At 43.5% G+C, this 25,078-nt stretch overlaps 1 protein-coding gene and 1 long non-coding RNA gene across 2 annotated transcripts in view; one reads left to right on the top strand and one right to left on the bottom strand.

Moving 5' to 3' along the window:
* LOC101389419 (retinoic acid early transcript 1E-like) lies at positions 1–12,268 on the bottom strand. The gene is made up of 6 exons (XM_087425151.1): positions 12,132–12,268; positions 10,467–10,638; positions 6,687–6,950; positions 6,154–6,426; positions 5,363–5,490; positions 1–252 (listed from the first exon to the last, which is right to left on the bottom strand). The coding sequence occupies exons 2-6, from the start codon at positions 10,540–10,542 to the stop codon at positions 199–201; spliced, it is 795 nt and encodes a 264-aa protein (XP_087281277.1). The 5' UTR covers positions 10,543–10,638; positions 12,132–12,268; the 3' UTR covers positions 1–198.
* Positions 11,734–25,078, top strand: part of LOC147912248 (uncharacterized) — a 16,902-nt gene continuing 3,557 nt past the window's right edge. The window contains exons 1-4 of the long non-coding RNA XR_015550114.1: positions 11,734–11,960; positions 12,383–12,658; positions 13,719–13,973; positions 19,120–19,323. This is a non-coding gene — a long non-coding RNA (uncharacterized LOC147912248). The remainder of the gene's footprint in view (positions 11,961–12,382; positions 12,659–13,718; positions 13,974–19,119; positions 19,324–25,078) is intronic.

Below are 25,078 nucleotides of genomic sequence, written 5' to 3' on the forward strand. Positions count from 1 at the left end.
TTAGAGATTGAGAAAAGAAGTTTAATTAGATTAGCCGGCAAATTGGAAGACAGGTAATTAATATCTCAAAGACCCATCTTCAAAGATTACAGAATCCTGAGGCAGTTATATAGGGAAAATGGGCAGTAAAGAGGGGGTCCAGGGATGTCGGTCTCCAGGCTTGACAGGCTCCAGGCATCACATTATTCCATTCTTACGTCAGCTGTGATGGATACCTTGTAGGTGTGTTTCCTGCCTGTGGTCAGCCTGTTCCTGGAGAGAAATTGATAGAACAAAAGTTTTTAATTTATCAAGCTATTGGGGAGTACATACATAAGCAGAGGCCATAAATCAGGAGAGCATGTGAAACTTTTAGAGTACATGCAGAACATCGAGCATCACACAGAGGAGGGGCTGAGGCCATTTAGTGTAACAAGATGGCCTCATTTATGCTCACTTACAGAGTAAATCCTATTTGTTAAAAATATACACACTCTCTTTGCTTTTATTAAGGTAAAATTGCATTTCCATAACCTATATTAAGTTTGTTTTTCCATTCATTGGTGGAAAAAATACATTTGAAAAACCACAATGGCAGAAAGGACTGGTTTGCAAGTTCTTCTATTTTTAGAAACTCTTACACTTATGCAAACAGCGATCGAAAAGGAAACAAGGTGAAATGTGATCTGGCCAAGATGGATAGTGTCATGAAGTAATGGAGAAGAAGGTAAAATACAACCAATCTATTTAACAGCCAAAGAAATGATAAGTGTTTTTTACCCTGGTAATTTTTAAAAAGTATAGAATTTTACCCAAATCTGGTTTGGGGATGAGAGAAAAGGTGACAACAAGAAAAAATATTTCTGTGTCTCTTTTACTTTAGGTAGGAGTTTAGAGTTTTCTTTTAAAATATAAGCTATTAGGACAAAGAAAATAATTCATTCAAAATTATGATAAACATATCTAAGATATTATAACAAAGTTATGACAGTTAATCAAAGTTATGATAATCAACATTATGAAACTTTATCAAACATTGATAATCAAATTTTATCAAAGTTATGATAAAGTTAATTTATATACCAGGACTCACAAAATGGAGGCCACCCCAGTAGCCCCACCCAGGTCACAAATCTAAACCCAATCAGTCTGCACCTATACTCACTGTCAAGGAAACCTAACACACCAATCAGAATCCTTCAACTCAGCTTTAGCTCATCCGACCCTGGAAAGCAGGACCTGTGAGCCTTGTAAGGAAGTCCCTGACCTCCTAGCCAATCATGCCCTGTTTCCAAGTTGCCTTTTCTGACCCCTATAAACTCCCTCTTGCCCCAAATCCCACAGAAACAGTGCTCCATGCTTGAGGCACTGTACTCTCAGTCCATTGAATAAAGGACCTCACACTCATTACTAAATTGTGTTATTTTTGTCATTGAACACTTCCATTGTGGTCAGATTTTTTTTTTTTTTTTGCATGATTCCAATTCTTTGCATTTGTTGAGATTTATTTCAAGGTCCAGAAATGACCTATCTTGGTAAATGTTCCTTGTGCGTTTGAAAACAATGTATCTTCTGCTGTTATAGGTGGAGTGTTCTATAAATGTCAATGAAATCAAGTCGGTCTTCTATATCTATACTGAGTTCTTTTGTTAACTTAGTTTATCAACTACTGAGAAAGGGGGATCAGGGGGATTGAAGCCTCCAATTATAACTGTGCATTTGTCTACTCCTTTCAGTTTTGTTTTATATACATTGAAACTTTCTTATTAGGTGCACACAAATTTAGGATTGTTGCATCTTCTTGAGAAATTGATCCCTTTATCATTGAGTAATTGCCCTCTGCATCCCTGGTAAAATCTTTATTTGGAAGTCTACTTTTTCTGATATTAACGCAGTGCTCTAGCTGCCTTTTATTATTTGCATGTTCATCCTTTTCTATCCTTTACCTTTTAACTTACCTATGTTTTATGTATAAAGTGGGTTTCTTATAGGCAGCATAGAGTTGGGCCTTGACTTTTTATCTAATCCAACAATCTCTGACTTTTAGTTTGGTGTTTAGGTCACTAACATTTACTATCTATGAGCATTGATACAGAGAGTTTTACATATACAATCTCATTGGTCACTTTCTGTTAGTCCTGCCTGTTCTGTGTTCTTCTCTTCTTTTTCTGCCTTCTTTTGGGTTGAGTAATTTTTTATGATTTTCTTTGATCTCCACGATTGGTTTATTAGTCAAAACCTCTTTAAAAAGTTTTAGTAGTTACCCTAGAGGCAGACAGGAGTAGGCAGGCCCTGGTGACTAGGTTACTGGTTGGTGGGGGAGGGAAAGGTAGAGAGATGAAGAGATGGGTAAGGGAAGTGGGTGGGAATTGCTTGTGTCTGTCCCTGACTGACTCCCAGACAGAAACCACCAGGGAAGCCCCCTCTCCTGCTCACTCCCTCAGGCTTCCCTTTCCACCATGCTCATTTGCCTGTCAGCTCCACCATTTTCTCCCAGTGTCCCAAGAATTCCCAGGCTGTTATTTGCAATCATCTTTTGAGACTTTAGTGATATCGATACCTTTAATTTTTGTATGTCATGGATGTTAACTTTCTAGGGTTGCTGTAACAAAGTTCCACTAAAAGGGTTCTGTACCCAATTCCATCATTGTGGGGGAAGAGGCTTCCCCACACCAACAAGCAAAGCTCCAGACACCAGCTGGGTGTCTTACAATTTCACTCAGTTCTGACACTATCTACTCAGATAGAGCATCACATCCCACAGGTTAAGAGGTCAGGCCTACAAGGCTGCCTCACCCTACACTTCAGATGCCAGTCAGAAGTCCAGGTTGTCACCTGTGCTTCTGACCCACCAGCTACAGACTGGAGGTTCCAACAACCCTCTCTTTGGGTTCGATTACTTTGCTAGAAACAGCTCACAGAACTCAGGAAACATTTTACTTACTAGATCACCAGTTTTCTATAAAAAGATATAACTCAGGAACTGTCAGATGGAAGAGATGCATAAGGCAAGGTAGGGGATAGGGGCGTGGAACTTCCATGCTGTCTCCCAGAGCACCAGTCTCCCAGCACATCCACTGACTTGGAAGCTCTCTGAACCCCATCCTTTTGGGTTTTATGGAGGTTTCATTACATAGGTATGCTTGATTTAATCATTGGCCATTTGTGATTGATTCCACCTCTAGCCCTTTTCCCCTCCCCTGAGAATGGTGGGCAGGACTCAAAGTTCCAACCTTCTACTGACATGGTTGCTTTTTCAGGTGACCAGCTCCCATGCTTAGGTGTGGTCCAAAAGTCACTTCATTAACATAACAATCCTGTGAACAGAGCTGCACCCACCACGTAGACTGGCCCTGCCCAAGTCCAGGTAGATACACTCCCTGTCCCTGCTGCCACCACACCACGCACAGCACGGGCCCTCTCTGGGCAGCGGTCTTTGTCTGACTCAGTCATATCTGCCAAGCCTGTGTGGGCACTATTATGTGGTAGGTTAACTTTTCATTTCAGGACCCAGTCTCAACACAGGGACAGACTGAACCTTGTTAAGTAACTACAAGGGTGGATCATTTCTTATACCAGTAACGTTGCTCCTTATCGAATCACAGGGGAAGGAGGTTATTCTTCTTATAAGAGGGAATCTTAGTTTTGGACTCCACAGAGAGCCCCAGGAATGTACCTTAACCCCAGAGCTGCCAAGTTTTCCAAAGTGCTATCCTGAAATTTTTGAGGTCTGCCTGGGTCAACCTGGAGAGGACACTATGGGGACGATGAAAGCAATGGAACAAAGAAATGAATTCTTAGTGTGAGGGCGGTGATGGAAAAGGAGGACCAGCAGGTGGAAGTCCGGCACTGTGTCTGGCATATCATGGCTCCCTCTGTCTCTGTCGCTGTCGCTGTCTCTGTCTCTCTTTTCCGTCTCTGTCTCTCTCTATATATATGTGTGCGTGTATGTCTGATTCTCATCAGAAAAAAATATATAATGTAATTATAATTTAATTCATCATTGAGTTTATTCCTGACAAGGGAGAATTACCAGTTTGTCAAGACATGAATGAAAACAGAAACCTCCACTTAGAAAATTTTGGAAACATTTTTCTGTTGAAATGTAACACCCCTACAGTAACATGTACAAATCCTTATGGTCAGCTTGATGTATTTCTAAAAATGAAATCCACCTGCCAGATCAACTTATAGATCATTACCCAGGATATCCACTGTTCTGACTTCTATCACCAAAGATCAGTGTTGTCTGGTTTTGAAATTTCTATAAACGCAATCCTAGAGTAGATATTCTTTGTGTCTGACTTTTCTCTCTCAACATCCTATCTATGAGTCATCTAGGTTTCGTGTAGCAGTTTATTCTTTATCGATTTCTATATAGTCTTCCATTTGTAAGTAATCATACTTTATTTATCCTTTCTACTCTGCCAGATGCCATAGACCATGTTAACAGAGAAGTTAATTCACATGTCACTTTACCCTGTGCTCTGTACCCTTGTGTTATGACATCTAGTCGTCAGCATAGCTGACTTGTGGTTTCTGTGTAGCAATCACTTATCTGTACACGAAAGTGAGTGCGAGCACACAAATATATCTCATTAAACCAAAATAAATGTATTCCTAAGTATTCTTCCTCTTAACTGCATAAAAAAATACCAGCAGCCGCTCCAATTCCACCTGACAAAAAGGAAGTCTGACTGAAAGAGGGCCAGAGTAAAATTGGCTGTCCTAATTGATTGTCAGCAAATATCCGACTTCTGCAAATTTCTCAAAATGACCAAGTCAGCACCTTGTAAGGAGGAGCAGGAGAGGAGCTGGTGCAGGTGAAGGGTTCTGGGCTGAGCTTCTTAGCTTCTTGGAAACCCCCCTCTGAGTAGAAGATCACAGATTAGATTGGTGGCCAGACTGTCATCAAGAGTCAAGTTTTGCCAGCAAAAGTTGGTTTAACATCACCTTCTCACAGTCCAGAGAAGAAACTTCAGATGGTGGGTCAGCTGTTGCAACACGAGAAAAATTGCTGAGCTAAATCATGCTGTCTTCAGAGAGCAAAGAAATTTTTCCCCAAAGTTCTGAGGGAAGCCTGGGTTAGATCATAAGATGAGACCAGACCCCAGGCCTTCTAGATCTTAGCCCCTGCTCCACACAAGAGCAGATTCTTGGTTTGCCTGTCCCCTCGCCGCACTATCATGTTGCCTATAACAGCCTCTGTACCCCAACAACAGAGCAATCCCCAGCCCTGCTGTGAAAGTGCATCGTCTCTGTGGAGAGCTGGATCAGTGGACAAGGGCTTGGCTGAGACCCGGGCTCACCTCTCCCAAGTGCTTGTCAGACTATGTCCCCCCCAGGAGCCAGAGCCCAGCCTCCTTCTCCCCTTCCCTGGTACCTGATCTCTCCTACATTTCATGATGATGACACCAATTAGGACTAAGCCAATAAAGATGGATGCAATGATCGATATGATTATCCACATAGATGAAGACTGGTGGGTGTCTGGGGCCTTTAATGGTGATTCTAAAACGAAGAAAAAAACAAAAGCCCTGTCAAACCTAAGAAGACATAAACCTTCCTCACACCTACTTTCCCAGGCAGCACATGTCCCCCCACATATTTACTGACTCATTATGTGACAGCCACTCTATCAGGTCCTGGGGGATAAAGATGAACAGGGGTTGTGCCCTGTCCTCACAGAGCTCATGTTCCTACTGAGGGAGACAGCAAATGTCCATCTGATTATCATACAGTTTGACATGTTTACTGTGGGTAGATCTTCTCGAGGATGATAGAATTGGGGGTGCTTAGTTTTGTGTGGGAAGGTGGTGAAGGCTTCATAAGAAGTGATATTTGAGCTGGTTAAAAAATAACTAAAACAGAGGAGGAAGAGAAGGCCTGGAGCACAACAATGCATAGAGATTTGGGGACCATCTGGCAGTCCAGAGCAACTCAATCATGGGTTAATGGAGGACGGGGCTCCTGCGCTGAAGGAGGGAGGATGAGAAAAGAGGATGGTGGGAAATCCTATGGCAGTCACTGACTCTCCAGACAGGAAGTCCACCAGATATCAATCAATTGACTCATCCAGAAAATTTTCAAATACACACACAGACTCATATCCACACAGGGAAGGCATTAGACCTTCCAGAGAGCTACCTCATCCTCCGTCCCCTGCTCAGTTACCTGTGGGCTTCAGTACTTTCTCCCAGTGTTCTAAGAATTCCCTAAGCCAGTGATTACAATCTCCAGCTGAGATCTTCCTGAAATATTCTGCCAGTTCCTTGTTGTTCTCCCACTCCTCCTTGATCCCTCTGGCTCCAGGATCAACGACTGTCCAGTTCATGGTCATTGTGTCAAAGAGGGCTGTCTGCCCCTCGATGTTGAACTCCCAGGATGCACCAGTGCATCGTTCTGCTTCCCGCTGACAAGACAGCTTGACCTGCATAGTGTGAATACCTGCAACCCCACCCACAAGTCATCATCATCCTCGACTCTTGAGAGCTCCACCATCTCCCAGCCGGTCAACTGTGTCTGCACATTCATGGGTCTGTATTTTTCTCTCCATGACCCGCCCTTTCTTGCCCATTAGGTCCACCTCATCTCTAAGGCTGGACCCCTGTTCACTTCTTTTACTCAAGGCCCCTTCCCTGCATGTGCTCTGCTCCTCCCGCTCTCCTGCTGACTGTCTCCATCTTCCACCCCCTTCCCATACTTACCCTTGGTCCTGTTTTTCTCCAGTTTGATGACAGGCAGGATCATCCTGAGCTCTTGCCCCATTTCTCCCAGTGTTTGGGTCAAGTCTGTCCATGCCTTGCTGGCATTTACCTTCTCCCCCAAGAGACCCAAAGGTCTGACCTCGTTGCTGTCACTGTCATACTGAATGAAAGGCTTTGTATCCACTGAGCCCTGGACTTCACACCAGGGTTGTCCAGGTCTGGACTGAGATTTGACAGTGAGGTCAAGGCAAAGAGAGTGAGCATCTGTAAAAGAAAAATGCAAGTCTGGCCCTGGGACTCCCTGCAGGGGGCCTGGCTGCGGAGGGAGGAGTCTCTATCCCTGCCCCCCTCCATCTTCTGGATCCTTGTCGTGTCTCACCTTTACCTGGGTGAGGTTTAGTAAAACACTCTGATGTAAAATACATGATACCATGGACCCCCCGGTTGCATGACTGTTACCAGGAAGATTCATCTGACAAATATGTTAAGCAACATCTACCAAGTTCTGAGGTACAAAAAATGCAAGACAGTGTTTGTCCTCCCAGGACTTAAAATCTAGCTGAACAGACAGGACTTTTAATCGAAAGGGAAAAAAGACACCTTGGGTCACATATCAAATTCCCGATGGGTCCTGGGTATTCAAGAAAGGCTTCCTGGAAGCTTCCTAACTCATTCTACGAAGCCGACACTACCGTGATACCAAAACCAGACAAGGACAACACAAAAAAAGAAAATTACAGGCCAATATCACTGATGAACATCGATGCAAAAATCCTCAACAAAATACCAGCAAATTGCATACAACAATACATTAAAAAGATTATACACCACGATCAAGTGGGATTTATTCCAGGTATGCAGGGATGGTTCAACATTCGCAAATCAATCAACGTAATACACCACATTAATAAAATGAAGAATAAAAATCACATGATCATCTCAATAGATGCAGAGAAAGCATTTCACAAGATACAGTATCCATTTATGATAAAAACTCTGAATAAAATGGGTATAGAAGGAAAGTACCTCAACATAATAAAGACCACATATGACAAACCCACAGCTAATATCATCCTCAATGGTGAAAAACTGAAAGCTATCCCTCTAAGAACAGGAACCAGACAAGGAAGCCCACTCTCACCACTCCTATTTAACATAGTACTGGAAGACCTAGCCAGAGCAATCAGGCAAGAAAAAGAAATAAAAGGGATCCAAATTGGAAAGGAAGAAGTGAAACTCTCACTATTTGCACATGACATGATTTTATATATAGAAAACCCTAAAGAATCCACCAAAAAACTTTTAGAAGCAATAAACAAATATGGTAAAGTTGCAGGATACAAAATCAACATACAAATCTGTTGCATTTCTATACACTAACAACAAAGTAGCAGAAAGAGAAATTAAGAATACAATCCCATTTGCAATTGCAACAAAAAGAATAAAATACCTAGGAATAAACTTAACCAAAGAGGTGAAAGATCTGTACACTGAAAACTATAAACCATTGCTGAAAGAAATTGAAGAAGTCACAAAGAAATGGAAAGATATTCCGTGCTCTTGGATTGGAAGAATTAACATAGTTAAGATGTCCATACTTCCTGAAGCAATCTATAGATTCAATGCAATCCCTATCAAAGTTCCAACAACATTTTTCACAGAAATAGAACAAAGAATCCTAAAATTTATATGGAACAACAAAAGACCCTGAATAGCTAAAGGAATCCAGAGAAAAAAGAACAAAGCTGGAGGTATCACACTCCCTGATTTCAAAATATACTACAAAGCTATAGTAACCAAAACAGCATGGTACTGGCACAAAAACAGACACACAGATCAATGGCATAGAATCGAGAGCCCAGAAATAAACCCACACATCTATGGACAGCTAATCTTCAACAAAGGAGCCAAGAGCATACAATGGAGAAAAGAAAGTCTCTTCAACAAATGGTGTTGGGAAAACTGGAAAGCCACATGCAAAACAATGAAAGTAGACCCTTACCTTACACCATACACAAAAATTAACTCAAAATGGATTAAAGACTTGAACATAAGACCTGAAGCTATGAAACTTCTAGAAGAAAACATAGGCAGTACGCTCTTCGACATTGGTCTTAGCAACATATTTTCAAGCACCATGTCTGACCAGGCAAGAGAAACAATAGAAAAAATAAACAAATGGGACTACATCAAACTAAAAAGCTTCTGCACAGCAAAGGAAACCATCAACAAAACGATAAGACAACCTAACAATTGGGAGAAGATATTTGCAAACCATACATCTGATAAGGAGTTAATCTCCAAAATACATAAAGAACTCATGCATCTCAACAACAAAAAAACTAACAACCCAATCAAAAAATGGGCAAAAGACCTGAACAGACATTTCTCCAAAGAAGATATACAGATGGCCAACAGGTACATGAAAAGATGTTCAACATCATTAACTATCAGGGAAATGCAAATCAAAACTACAATGAGATATCATCTCATGCCTGTCAGAATGGCTATAATTAACAAGACAGGAAACAACATGTGTTGGAGAGGATGTGGAGAGAAGGGAACTCTCATACACTGCTGGTGGGAGTGCAAACTGGTGCAGCCACTATGGAAAACAGTATGGAGATTCCTCAAAAAATTAAGGATAGAACTACCATATGATCCAGCTATTCAACTGCTGGGTATTTATCCAAAGAACTTGAAAACACCAATGCATAAAGATACATGCACCTCTGTGTTCACCGCAGCGTTATTCACGATAGCCAAGACTTGGAAGCAACCTAAGTGCCCATCAAGGGACGAATGGATAAGGAAGATGTGGTATATATACACAATGGAATACTACTCAGCCATAAGAAACGATGAAATCCAGCCATTTGTGACAACATGGATGGACATTGAGGGTATTATGCAAAGTGAAATAAGTCAGAGGGAGAAGGTCAAATACCATACAATCTCCCTCATTAAGTAGTAGATAATAACAAACAAACACAGAGACAGAGATTGGATTGGTGGTTACCAGAGGGGAAGAGGGGAGGGAGGAGGGCGAAAGGGTTACTTCGGCACATGTGTGTGGTGATGGGTTGCAATTAGTATTTGGGTGGTGAACATGATGTAATCTATGCAGAAATAGAAGTATAATGATGTACACCTGAAATTCATACAATGTTATAAACCAATGTTACTGCAATAAACAAAAAAAATAAAAAAATAAAAAATACATAAAACAGCCAAACAGAAAGGACAAAAAAAAAAAATCATATGATGTCTGGAATTTGCTTCAAAACAATCCATTGTTTTGAGGCTGGAGTGATAAGTGGGGGTATAAATAAATGAAGTTTGGCCATGTGCTAATAACTGCTGACAGTGAACGTGGGTGATGGGTACAAGAAAGTTCCTTACATTATTCTCTCCACTTTTGTGTATGTTTTGGAAATTTACACAATAGAATGCTTAAAAATGAAAAGTATTATTAAAGCACAGAATTAAACACAAAAATTCCTGTTAAAAAAAAAGAAAGGCTTCCTAGGGTATAAGGTAGAACATGGTAGGAGAGGGTGAGCTGTCACATGTGAGCACAGTACCAGGCAGGGGTGCCTGAGGCTGGGGTCCTCCCCCTCATCTTGGTGTCAGTAACACCTGGGAGCCAGTCCAGCTAAACCACTCCCTCACCCTGGTGAGAGCACATGGACAGGCACTCAGCTGCCTGAAACCTGGGTGAAGCCCCTCCCCTTTCTCCCCCCCACCCCCAGCCAGGTCTGGAGCTCCCAGGATACTCACAGCCCAGAGTCTTCCAGGCTTCTATTAGCAACAGAATCTGCCAAAGAAGACCTGCTGTGTGAGACCGCAGTGCCATTTTAGGAGAGTAACTCGCAAAAGTAGCTGGGCGTGTATATGAACCTTCACGGGGGGCACTGCCCAGTGTCTTCACCCCGGGACAACTGAGGGCGGCCTATTGGAATCCAATGGGAAGAACAATTATACCAAAGGAATATTTGCAAGTAATCAAAATGCAGTTACTTTTTTTTTTAAAAAAAAGAAGTGACATCAAAAGCAAAATTCACTTTAAATAACCTCCCTTGGGGCCGGCCCGGTGGCGCAAGCGGTTAAGTGCGCGTGCTCCGCTGCGGCAGCCCGGGGTTCGCTGGTTGGGATCCCGGGTGCGCACTGACGCACCACTTGGCAAGCCATGCTGTGGCGGCATCCCATATAAAGTGGAGGAAGATGGGCACGGATGTTAGCCCAGGGCCAGTCTTCCTCAGCAAAAAGAGGAGGATTGGCAGATGTTAGCTCAGGGCTGATCTTCCTCACACACACACACACACACACACACACACACACACACAATAACCTCTCTTCCTTCCCTACCCACTGCCAAAAGCCTCTTCTGGTGTGAGCAAGATTGCTGGAGGTGAAGTGAGCTCCCCTTCCCGCCTTCCACCACCTAACTTCTTGTCTGGTCTCCTCCCTGCTTCTTCTGTCCACACCCCCCCACCCTGCCCATCTTCCCCTATTCTCTCCTGCCTCCACTCTCCCACTCCTAACCTCTTGTGGGGGATCAGAATTGGCCACGCCAAAATGTGTCTCTGCCATGAATATTTTTAAGAACAAAAGACTCTAAAAGAAACTTTGACCTCCTCATCTAACTACCTAAAAGAATTTAAGATAAACTACCTGTCCCCAGGACAGGCCATCACCATAGATAATTCTGGGTATCAGTAGACTGTGAGGGTTCTTGCTAAGCCCATTCTTATCTACCAAATATTTGTTTTTCCATTTCCGTGAGGTGCCTTCCTCCCCTTTGAAGCCCCAAACTACTGCCCCCAACATATTCCTTTGTCTTTAGCTGAAGATGATATTTAAGGTGACAGCTTTGGCCATTCTGGCGAGTTACCCAGTTTTCCTGGATTTCTCCCACGTATACATGTTATAAGGCTTTGATTTTCTCCTGTTATTCTGTCTCATGTGAATTTAATTCATAGACCAGCCAGAAGGACCTAGAGGGTAGAGGAATTCTCTTCCTCCCCTACACTGTCAAATGCTTTCCTCTCAAATGAGCAAGATTCGCTGTCACCAAGTGCACCCCCGCGTTCATCAAACTCGCTGAAGGCAGACAGCGCCTGGTCTGTCACAGAAGATGGGTGGACCATAGATTCCAACAATCCTGCTGGAGCCAAGGCCTCAAGAAAACCCGAGACGTTACTGCTCGTCTCTGTTCACCTGCGGGCTCCAGACTCCCCCAAGGGCACCGGAGGAGCGAGGCCAAAGCAAAAGGTCTAGGGATTTCCTCCCTTTCCTTATCACCCGGGAGCCCCTCCCCCGCCCGGCTACTGGCCCCGCAAGCGGGCCAACCCCGCCGGTCGCGGCCCGGAGTCAGGGGTGGTGGCTTCGGGAAGACGGGGGCCCGGCCCTGGGGTCTTACTCCCCCGCTCCTCCCCTCCTCACCTTCTCGGGTGGGACGCCGGCGGGCGGTGGGCGCGGTCCTGCACGAGGCGGGTCCTCCCCGCGCGTCCGCGGTCGTGGCTGCGCGTCTGTCCCGGTCCCGATGGGGCGGGGGCGCCGAGGACGGTCACGGGGGGCGCCGGGCCACCTCTCCGCAGGAGGGTCAGGGACGCGGATGCGCGGAGGAGCGATCGCGGCCACGTGGAGGGGACGCAGGAACTCCGCGCCGCACCTTCACTAGACGTTGTTTGCAGATGTCACGGTGTCTGCAGACTTGAACCACAAGTGAAGTTCTCGAAAGTTCAGTCCTCGGTTCCGGTTTCCGCTTTCCCGCGCGGAGGCCGCGGTCCCGGCACCGGCTGCGCTCGGCGCGCTCCCCCTGCCGGGCGCGGGGCGGGAGCGGGACCCGCAGTGGCTGCGCCGAGGCCGCCGGGCGCTGCCCCCGCGCTCCGGGTCACTGCGGTCCCCGGGGGATCCGGGCCCGGAACAGCCTTGGGGAGACGGGAGGGGACCCCGCCCGGCGGAGCAAGGTGAGGGCGCTCTCTGTCCCTGGAGATGCGGGGGTGGGGCGGGGGTAGGGGGACGCACAGGTTCCTTCCTCCTGCCAACCCTGCGGGGACTTTGGGGACCCGGGACTGGAGGAGGGGCAGGCAATGGAGCCACAGAGCGACCTCCCCGTCCTCCCTGCATTATATCCGGTATCTCTACCCGGCCCCGCATGTGCCCGCCACCCCCACTCTACTGACCCCCCCAGGCTTCCTAACCCCACCCTCTTCCCTACCGTCTGTCCGCCCAGTTTCCGCACCCTCCTCTCCTTCATACACAAACACACACATTCCCCCTCCATTGGTGTTTTGGTCCCCCACCCCCAACCGTGTTCCTGCGAGGAGCTGTTTGCCGTCTGCCCTTCGTAGGATGGAGGGGTCTATAGATGGTATGCTTGGTCGGAGTCTCCAGGCCCTCGCTCTGAGGAACAGAAACTGAGGAGGGGAAACCAGCTCTGTCTCTCGGGCGTGCTCCGGGCCTACCCACCAGGCCCATGCGCCACAGCAAACCCTGGTGGCACCCCTGACAGCTGCCACACGTCAGTCATTATGGGGTGGAGTTCTTCATAAGTCTGGCTAAAATAAATAATAAAATAAAATATAATACACGTACATGGCACCCGACGTCCAGTTTATTCTTCTGACTGTCCTTCCCCCTTTCCGGAACAGGAGCTTTTTGGTTATACATCAAACAAACCTTGCAATGTTGGTGTTATCTACGTATGGAGGAAGGCAAGGACCAGGGTTGTCACTTTTTCCCCCAATCTGTAAGAAATGCAGCTGGGAAATGTGCGAGCCAGGTGCCCTTTATCTCTTCCTGTTGTGGGTCTGTCCGGCTGGTGTCTTCAGTCGTGAGGTGTGGGGTTGCAAGGTCATTCTTACACAGGCTTAGGAGCCTGCACGGCTGTTCACAGAACAGCGTGGATTTCCGCACTTAGTTTGAGCTTGTGCAGATCGCTTGCTAGATTCTCCTGTTAGACCAGGGACGGGGGTCCCAGAAGTTTGTTGACATTTCTTTCTGTGAGGAAGTGTCTTGCTCTTTCAGACCACGGCAGCTGGCTGGTTTGTGTATCAGCTGGGCCTGGGTTCCTTCTAAGAAATGCTTCTTGGGACAAGGAGCTGGAAGGCCTCCCTCTGCTGACCGGGAGGGAGGATTCTACAATGACTGTGAGCGTGGAATTTGGAATCAGATGGCCTGGGTTCAAACCTAGTTTTGCCAATTCTGTGGGAAAATGACTTCATTCTTGAAGCCTCAGCTGCCTCGATTGTGAAGAGGATCATACCACCTGAGGGGGTTCCGGTAGGTGCTGAAATGGTATTACGCTAAGTGAAATAAGTCAGAGGGAGAGAGTCAAATACTGTATGATCTCACTATAAGTAGAAGATAAAAACAACAAACAGTCACGTAGAGACAGAGATTGGATTGGTGGTTACCAGAGGGGAAGGGGGGAGGGAGGAGGGCAGAAGGGATGATTAGGCACATGTGTGTGGTGATGGATTGTAATTTATCTTTGGGTGGTGAACATGATGTAATCTATACAGAAATCAAAATATAATGATGTCCACCTGAAATGAAAAAAAAATTATATTTCCTAACTTAACTTTCATATATTTTATTAAATAGCGAGTAAAGGAAATAAAAAAATGAAATAGGAAAATGCAAATAAAACAGCACATTGCAGAGCATAAAATGAGCATGGAAAGAGAGGTAGCTTCTATAGTTCATTCTCAACACCTTGGGATGTAAAATATTTGTGGGATCTCTCTGACCAATAGTTTAACTGAACTGCAGTCAGAATAGATTTACTCACTTGTATATAAGCAGATAAACGAAGAATTGTGAGGGCCTTCTGATGGCAAGGAGTACAGGAGTAAGGCCCTCTGAGGAGTTTGTAGAGGACATTGTTCTCAAGTCACTGGACTCCAGTTGAGGGGATTAGACGGGCCCCTAATTATCAATAACACCAAGTAGAAAATGGCAAGGCTATAAGGGAATGTAGACGAGGTGCTGCGGGAATTCAGAGGAGGGAGGGATTATAATCTAGCTGGGGGAAGTCAGAGAAGACTTTCCAGGTGAGGGCCCCGTGGTACACATCTCTGTAATCTTACTATTTCGACCAAAGGACCCATATAACTATATTGACATGAAAATTTTGGACTGAAAAGATCCACATTCTATAGTGCAAAAATTGTGAACATGTCTGAGGTGGTTCAAGTTCAACATGTGTTCTCTTGTGATACGGATATGAAATCAGTATCCATTCGAAATGAGACTCTGGTTAGGCTTTCCCCAGAGGACAGCTGTCCATTTGTCCAGTGGTCTGTGCTTTTACATACTTTTTTTTTTTTTTGCATCCTTTTACAAACTTCCCTAGTTTGGAAAGAAGGGAAGGGCAGTGGAAAAAGGAACAAGAGAGAAGCAGTGCTGGTCTTTTGTCTGTAGAAAGTCTGCCTGACAGCCGGGTGCCAAGACAATTGACTCATGTTCTCAGGGAATGTTGTCCTGCTTTTGAGAACAATGAGAACTCTTGTTTTATTCTCTTTCTCCTCTCCTGTTCTAACTCATTCTCCATCTTCTTTCCTGTCATTTGCCATACTACTCACTCTTTTGTGCATTCATCCTACAAATATTCATTGAGTTGCTAGTCTCAGAACTTAGGTGCTGCTCTGAGGTAGGAAGATGAAGAAAGTGGGACTCCTTGTTCAAACCATCCTAGTAAGAAAGACCAGGAGTGCCCAGGAGTTGCTTTCCCACAGGATATAGGGAGTGATGTCCCTATGAAACGCCTGAAAGTTTGGCTTTTCCCTATATTTCTTCTATTTCTATGTGTGTTTCTACATACTGTTAGGAGCAAAGTTTGCCCCACTCCTTTGATTTTATATGGTGCTTCTTCATGCTTCTAGCTTTTCTTCATAAGTTAGGAGCTTTGCTTATATCTAAAAGCACTTCTAAATTTCAGTATAAAAAATGATTCTTCTCTGATTGAATTGCATTAGAGGCATAAAAAGAAATGAGGGCAGAGTTGGGAAAATTGGTTGTAAACACATTCTGAAACAATAACACAGAAGTATAATTTGGTTGGGTTGTAGAGGGAAGAATAAGTTCTGTTTTTCCCTCTGTTCCCTCCTTCTAGAGGCTTCCAATCATGGCTAATTTTATAGGTGGACCACTATCTACATGGAATGTTCTGACAGGATTTGAAGAACAAGAGAAAAGCCCAGTCTAAAAATATTTCTCCCTTTGATTCCTGAAATCTCAAGATACGCAATTTTTCTTTCTGTCTTAATTATTGCTTTCTTTTGTCCTAATTTTTTGGAAAACGATATATACATATTGTATATGATCCCCTACAGAAATCACAAAAGGATTGTATTTGTACAATGGAGGTGTCTGGGAGGGAGAAAGGGCCTGCGCTGGAATAAGCAGATGGCTAACACCTCACCAGCCACTTGTCTGCCCTGGTTTATCTCCTCAGGCCAATTTTCCAGGCTCCAAAGGCAAATTGTCGGTTGTCCATTTCTGGCCTTTCTCCAAGATGATAACTTATTTGTAGTGGCAGAGAGTGCTAAGAATCACTTTTGATTACTGAAAGGCCACTTGGCTCTGGGTCTTATGTATGTAACTTTATATAGGAAACAAAAAGAATGGGTGTCGTCCTAACTGCTGTCTGGAATCACCCACTGGTTAATCTGGAATCAGAACTATGAATTAAAGTTAATACAACACCACAGAGAGACGCTGACAACCAGGGCTGCTTCTCTCCCCTCTATCATATAAATTGACCTTGCTGTTAATGACCCAGCTGTAATGGTGACCGAGGGTGGCACCTTCTGGGGTAAGCAGAGAGCACGCACCCCTGCTTATGTGATGATAACTTGGTTCAGTTTTGGCCGTAGGCCTGCATGTTTTCAAGCTTTGGGAAAAATAATCTATTCAAATAGCAAGCCAAGAAACACTTCCAATACAATCTAGAGCAGTGGTCTCCAAATAGGCTCCCCTACAGATGGTCAAGACATTTTTGGGAGGAAAAGAAGACACCAGAACTTATATTTTTATTAATTTTTAATCTTCTCCTTTAAATGTTCAGTGTATTTTATAATATGTACAATATGTTGGTATAGCAGTACGTGCATATTATTTATAGATTGGAGATGCGTGTTCACCAATATCTTATTGATCGGGATGCACGGTCAAAAAGGTTTGCAGACCGCTAATCCGTAACTAGATGGATAAATTACAGTTATAGATCTATCTTCAAAACTACCAAGGAATCAGTAAAACCTTGAGATATTTAGGATTTTCACGTCCTGCATTTAAGAAATGTGGGCCGTAGCTGTGTCCTGCTTGGACACAGAGTCCCCTCCACTTTTCCTCCTAGCTCCTTCCCTGTGGCTGAGCAGACTCTCCTTCTAGGCCCAAGTTCTCAGTCACAACTGAGGCTCTTTGCTTCCTCTTCTTTCTCAGGAGTCACCACCACTTCTTTTCTTTACCCTCCTCTTCCTCTTGGGTCAAGACATCTTCAAATTGCCCTGCACCCAGATGGACTCCTTCCCTAGCCTTTTAATTCCACTGCTTTCCAATGGAATATGTATCCACAATTTTGCTTGGGTGTGTACACTATTCTCAGCCATTTGTCTCAGTGGAATATCATCATTTACCCCTCTCCCATGTCCTGAGAGAATTGTCTAGTCCATTCTGTCCCTGGAAAGTTATGGAAATCTTCATGACCTGCTTCTAGCCTAACACCTTTAATCTGCATTACCAGTGCCAGAAAGTCACCCAGTTCTTGTAAAGTTGGCTGAATCTGCAGTGTGGTTGGGGGGTGAGGGGGAATGCCTTTCAAGAAAATCCAGGTAGCTCCGATGAATTGCACTGCAGATTAAAACCTAAGAGCTCCATAAAGGAGACCATTTTGTTATTTGAAGAAAATTAATTGATACCAGCTGGTAGTGAAAGATTCTGTTTATTCTTTAGAAAGCCAAGGAGCTATGGTAGTCAACAAATAGGGTTTAATAGCAAAAAGTTAATCTCAGGAAAAGATATTACTTAGGAAACAAGAATGCAAAACAAGGCATGTAGAAGGTCTGGAAGGAGGAGCCCAGAACTGCTGCCTCTCTGTTCCCACCTCTTAGACAGTGTCGGCCCTAAGGTGAAGAGCCCAGGGTGATTCCTGAGAATTAAGTCAGGAGGGCCAAGAGGAGACCCCCTAACCTTTCCAGAACCCAATGCTCCATCCAGCTCCAACTGTTGGGTGTTTCCTCATTGTCTGCATCTCACGCACACCCAAATGCGTTTCATCACACGTTAGTCTCTGTTAATCTTGACCCAGTGGAAGTCTTACCTTCCCTGCCCTCCTGTGACCTGAGACTCGTTTATAAACAGGGTGCTTGAACGTTTGCTCAGGCTACCACTTCTTTTGTGACGATGGCTGTTGCATTGATGTCACGCTGGCTTGAGATGGAGTGGGGCAGTGTCCTGATGGGTCTGATGAAGCTTTCTGTCAACACTGTGAGTCAGCTATATCACATTTTCAGGCCAGGGGGTGAAGCGATGTCTGTATTCTCATAATACAATGCAAACTCGAAAGTGTTCTTTTTCTGCCCTGTTTCAGGTATAACTTTATGTGAACAGGCTGTGCCGTAAATTAAATGAGACTAGAGTCTCTAGTCCAAGTGACGAATGTCAAATTTTTTATATTGCTTACATTTTCCAAAAACTGCTTTCAATTTTCCAGAAGATTCTTCCCCATCCTAAAAATGCTGTATAGCATATGCTCTTTTAAAAACTGAAGAGAGTTAACATTTTGTTTTGATAAATTTTTTAGAAAATTTATGACATACTAGAGCGTGGCTCAGTCAGCGCTATAAATCGGTCTTATAATGTCATGTTCATAAACGTCACCGCAAGGAAGAAGAGAAGCTGCAGAAAGTTCTCATAAAGTTGTGGTTTGAAGAAGGAAGAAGAGTCTCAAAGCCTTAGGTTTCAGTTTTGTCTTTGTCAAATATGTGTGACATTTAGAAAGTTAATTACTGGAAGAAGAGAGAACATATTACTCATTTGAAAACAAGAGAGAGAAGCTTTTGTGGAGCTCTGATGTGTCTTAGAAGGATATGTTATCATTTCCATATATTCAAGACTTTCAGGGCCGGGCCAGGACTTAGCGGTTAAGTGCGCGCGCTCTGCTTCTGGCGGCCCGGGTTTGGATCCCAGGCGCGCCCCGAGGCACCGCTTCTCCGGCCATGCTGAGGCCGCGTCCCACGTACAGCAATTAGAAGGATGTGCAGCTATGACATACAACTATCTACTGGGGCTTTGGGGGAAAAATATATAAATAAATAAAATTATAAAAAAATAAAAAGACTTTCAATCTACTGTGAATTTAGTGGTTTTACTTAAAGTTCAGAAAAGAAACCCAACAACTAACAGTAGTTATTCCACGCTTCAGTGAGCCTTGACTGGAAGATGGGGACCCACACAGCAACTGCCCAGCCTAGAACCCCGGGACCGAGTGAAGATGTCAGAGGGGGCTCCTTGTTGGAGAAGTCCCAGAAAGACACTGCCCCAGACCAGCCCCCTGCATTATCAAACATGGAGAAGAGTCATTCTGCCTTCTGGGGACCAGAGAGTCAGATTGATCCTGTGATGCCAGGTAAGGACTCGAGGCAGGTTCTCCATAAAGAGCCTCATTTTCTATAATGAGACTTTGCTCAAAATTAAGGTTATATTTGAAGAATGTTAAGGAAATATCTTAAAAGAAAGAAGAGAGTTAATGTGAAGAATTTGGACAAAAAGAAAAAAAAACACACCTGAAGTTTGCACTGATTAGTTATGGTAAGGAACACCTACTTAACACATTCCTACATTTCTATATCTGTGTACACATACTCCAGAGATACCAACGCATTTATTTGTAAATAAGTTAGAGTTAGGAAGTTTTAACACCTATGTTATGGAAACTAACGTCCTAAGTCTTAAATTTTAGATTCTTTTGAGATGAAGCAGCATATTCCCTACGTATTCATGTAAGTCGTCTTCACACTGAGCGAGTGAATGTAAAGAAACTATGACGTCATGTTGACATGGTCGCATGTGCTAGTAATCCAGTGTTATGCCTCCAATTTAACTAAATCTGTAGCTTTTTCTTTCTTTAATAAAGCTACAAAGATTTTTAAATATATTCACACTGCAGCAACATTACAGGATTCTATCATTTTAAATGTCTTCTTTACAGATTTATGTTTGCATGATTGTATGACATCTGAGACAGAAATATAGATGATCACATTTCCGTGTGATCTGTGAATGTCTGTTCAGTCCTCAAACTCTGCACACACTGTACTGACATAATCTGTCACTCTTTTAATAACTTCTTTAAGACAATTTTTTGTTCACTGCAGAAGATACAAATAATTAAAAAGAAAAATGACTTGGGCCAGCCCTGGTGGGCCAGTGGTTAAGTTCGGCACACTCTGCTTCAGGGTCCCAGGTTCAGGTGCCAGGCACGGACCCACACCACTGGTCTGTCGGTGGCCATGCTGTGGCGGTGGCTCACATACAGAAAGAGGAACATTGGTGGCAGATGTCAGCTGAAGGCAAAGCTTCCTCAGCAAATAAATAGATAGATAGATAGATAGATAGATAGATAGATAGATAGATAGATAGATAGATAGATAAATACAATGATCTTTTAGGGGAAAAAAAAAGAAAAATGACATTCAATACCACCCTTTATTGAAAACAACTTTTAATATTTTGGTATATTTCCTTCCCATCTTTTGTGTATCTACTTAGTGGATGTTAAGTGCCTTCATACAAATATGTCCACGGAATATTCCATGAAGGGCTTTTCTTTCTGATAGTTGAGGTTCAGGGCACTTCAGATGCTTTGGTCTCTTCCTTGTTGGTGCTGCCACCTAATGGTCAAATTCATCACTCCATCCGTCTTGGGATTTGTTTTACTCCGTTTTCTCCCTATGGAAGGTTGTATGGAGAAGACAGCCAATCACCCAAGACACAGTCAAGGGAGGCTAGGTATTTTTAGCAGGAGAGAAGAAGAGTTGAGGAGAGAACTGAGTTCTTGGAGGCCAGGATGGAGAACTCTTGCTCCGTCGCTGTGGTGCAGAGGCTCACATGGGCTTGAATGGATTAGCTGAAGGAGACCACAGGCCAGGTCTCCTTAACTAGGTTCTAGTCTTGGCCCTGCCTTCAGAACCTTGAGTAAGCTGCTCATATCTCTGGTCCTCAGTCTCCTCATCAGTTCATAGGGATTTCACCAGATGACCTCTAGGCCCCGTCTAGCACTGGAGTCTGTTTCAGGAATGACAGCCTGACTCTCATGCAGCCCTCCATCAGCCCTGTCTGTGCTGGATACTGCTTAGTGATCCCAGCGCTGGCTCCTGGGGAGGGAGGACTCAGCCTCAGATTCCTGTTGAAAATAACGCTCCAGGCTGCCCCACCAGGTGATGGGGGTTGGCACCCAACTTGAAGTACACTTGCAATCTCTGTTTTTGTCCTTTTTGATAATAAGCCTTTGACATGGGCTGTGAAGATGTAAGGAATGGAGTTCCATAGAGGCAGAGAGAGTAAATGTCCAGTTATTATTTATAATATATATTATTTTTTCCCAATTATTAAGGTAATACATATTTACTGCAGAAAATTTGGGAATACAGAAAAATATAAAGAAGAAAATGAAAATCATCTAGCTAAACTCACCATTAACAATTTGTTGCATTTTCTTCTGGTTACTTTTATTTGTACACATACATGCACACATTTTTTCCACTCTTAACCAAATTAGGATAATAGTATTTTTACAAAACTTTTATTTTTCACACTTATGAGCATTTTCGTGTTATTAAGTATCCATCACAACCACAATTTTTGAAAGTTCAGGGTGAAGAGAGTGGGAAGAGAAGATAGAACTTTGAACATGTCAGAAAGGCCCTCAGAGCATGTGGTGTCTGTTTAGACAGCAGCCGTCCCCTCCCTCCCCCTCTGTTGTCCCTAAGACACCAGACTAGAACCCCCAGCCTCTGATTTCAAGTGAGCTGAAATTATGTTCTACCCAGCATAACATAAATAGACTGAAAATGCATGATTATTCATGCCCTGTGCCTGCGTGTTACAAGGATCATCAGCTAGTACAGTAACTGTGGAGAGAAGTTCAATTTTCTGTTCCTCCTCCCCCACAGACATGTTGTGAGGATAAATAAGGCTTAATTCAGTAAAGACATGCTAAAGAGATGTTAAGAGTAATACTAACAGTGTAGTACAGCGAGTAATGAGATGCAGTTTTTCACCTATCGCAGCGACAAAGGTGAAAAATTATAATAATCAATGTGTATAAGAATATAGAGAAACAAGTCTCATGCACTTTTGATGGGATTAAATTAGCACAGCCTTCCAGAGGGCAGTTTCTGAAGCCTTAAAACTGTGTGTGCCTTGACCCAATTATCCTACTCTTGGGAATTTATCCCAAGCGTGTTACTAAGGATAGAATTAAGGGCGTGCACAGATATTTGGTCACATCAGTGAGTACCCACTCCGTGCACTCAAGCCCTCGGTGGGGAGAGCACAGGGCCACATGGTGCCAGTTCTCTCCAATGCAGCAGCACAATGCCGGGTTGTTGCTGGATGTGGCTGCAGCTGTAGGGCCTGTTCTCTGTGTGGTCCAAGTCTGACATTAACAAGGCTGTCCTCTTGTATCTAACCCAGCTAAAGGAAAGAAATCTGGGTTCCAGCATTGCAGAGTGCTAGAAAAGTGGTGTTGTATCCACATTCACATGGAATCCGTGTTTTGTAAACTTGAGAATTCACGTCCAGCCCAGCAGGTCAGCACATTCTGTAAGGATCTGGAATGAAGCATGGCCTTAGGAGAATGCAGGATTTCTGTTTGGAGAGTGGGGTTCTGCCTGCACTTTCTTGGACTCCCCTGCTAAATATGCCAAAGCCTGGCTGGTTAGCTTCTCTCCGGAGGTAACTAGAGTGAGCAACTGCGACCTTTGCATTATTATGGAAGGTATTCAGAGAGGACAGCCTTATAAAGACTATTTCAAAGGGTTTTTTCACATGCCCTGTATTTCATCTTTTCATTATTTTGGGCTGTCTCTTTTCTTATTAAGAAACCATTTCGAAACTATAAAACAACATTTCTGGGCAGGTCGTTTGAATGTGTTGAAGCCTGATCAGCAGCTCAGATGAATAGCCTGTTATGCTCCAACATGGTGCCAGGAATCAACCAGACTCTCAAATGGATGGAAGATCCAGTTAAGGGAAATTCACTTATCACAAATGAAAATAATCAGATGATTATTTGCACAAACTTATTTTGAAGGGAGTAGGTCCTCTTTCATTGACCTACTCACTTCCTTGGAAAATGCCATTTAATCAGCTACAGTCAGGATCTGCTTTGGCACACCCCACTATTCTGGGCACTTAGAGAAACATGGGTCTTGGAAAAGGCATCCTCTACCTTCTACATGGTTTCATTCTGAAACTGATGGTCATTGTTCTGGGGATTACATAATTTTTATTATTCAAAATCTACAGATGGTTTATACAGTAGATTCTATCTTGTAACATCTGATCCACTTGGGTCAGTCCCAAGGAACCACTTGGTTTTAAACCAAATGACATAGTTCAATTTATCTAGAAGTTAGTTGAATAGCTCCAACATTCTGATAGGATTAAAAATTACCCTCTGTCGAAATACAAATATATTCATAAACAGTAATATTTTTCTTAGCCTGCCTTCACCAATGAACTTAGAACTCCTTTTAAGTAATCTTAGACAAGTTGTAGAGGGTTTTTCAAGGCTAAATAGTACAAACAATTGAAAATGAGCAAAGAGAATTTCAGTAAGGTATTATGTCTATAATGAGGGCTTAATAACATTCACAGTATCAGCAGACATTCAGACCAACTGCCATTGGCTAGCTGAGATCTCGTCCTTGTACAATCCAGAACATTTCCTGAAGAGAGCTCCCTCTTACCTACTCTGCAGACATGCAGTGTGGTCCACCAGTGAGCAGTGAGAAAGGACAACTCTGTTGTCTAGGTTAGTTGGCTGGTGGTCACAGGCAGCTATAGAGCATTCTGAAGTCAGGCCCATATGATAGCCACTTTCCCAGCTGGTATTCCCAACTTCCTTCCAGAACATGCCTGCATATTCTATGATGACTGAAAATGAAATGAAAACAATTTCCACCCAGCCTCCAACTCCCTCTGTGAATGCATAGCTAAGTGTGATAAACATAACACAATAGGCCATTCAGAAGAGGGAAAAAATAATTTTATAAGACATTAGCTCTTCTAAAAAGATCATTACCAAAATGAATTATTTGCAAAAACAAATCATATAATCATCTTATTTTGTTTTGACTTGCTGTTCTGGTGAGAGCCTGTGATGGGATGTGTGGAAGTGAGGTAGGGCAAGTCCCCTAGGAAATTGTAGAGTCCATGGCCGTTGTGTCTTCTTAAGTCTCCTGTGCACACTGCCCTCTCCATGAGACCTGATCTCTCCCACTCCCTACATCACTGGCTTCCTCTCCCCAGGATTGAGGGCATTTAAGAAAATACTCCTCAAATTTGACAGCTGAAGATTCAGAGTGAACTTACATAGTTTTTTTAAATGAACTCCCCTTAAGGCAAGGTCCCTTTTCCAAGCACAATTAACTTATTTCTCTACTGCATCCTTCATAGAGCTCTGTCCCAGACCTTCATAGGGAAATATTTAAATTTGTCATTTTCCCTAGATATGTTAATTTGCCTAGATATGAGTAAATACATATGGTGTTGACTATGGTTCTTGGAACGGTGACTTTGAGAGCGGTATGGTTCAGTAGAACAGTGCCTGTGGTGGATCAGTCCTGGGTTCTAATCCCAGCACCACCAGTTACTAGCCACCAGGGAATGAACTTCTCTGAGCTGCATTTCCTTGCCTGTCAGAGGAAAATATCTTCTCACAGTGTTGCTACAAGGATTGCATGAGATATTGTATGTACATATAACTTATGTCTCTCAGCAACTGTTGGCACTACCTGAATTTTTGCTAGAACATTCAAGTCCAGTGGTATTCTCTAGGGAACCAGGGTCAGAGAGCTACAAGCCTATAAGACAGTTAATTCAAATAAGAAATAGAAACCTGCAGTGGTGGCCCCAGTACTGAGTTCCTCTTCAGAATTGAGAGAAACAATCTCTTATCTTCATCAGAAAGAGATGGAGGGGAATTGTAAATGTGGTTATTTTATATTTTTCCATTTTTGAGTGAAAGACAAACCAACTAATCCTCTGAAAAGAAGTGGAGGTTGGGAAATTTTGGTGTTTTGTTTTTATCCCTGGCTCATTATTTTTAAAAGTAGGACATGAATTCCCAGGCATGTTATCTTCCAAATTAATTACTG

This window comes from Ceratotherium simum, chromosome 38 (genome assembly GCF_057802395.1).
Source record: "Ceratotherium simum simum isolate JZ-2026a chromosome 38, ASM5780239v1, whole genome shotgun sequence".
Classification (NCBI taxonomy): domain Eukaryota; kingdom Metazoa; phylum Chordata; class Mammalia; order Perissodactyla; family Rhinocerotidae; genus Ceratotherium; species Ceratotherium simum.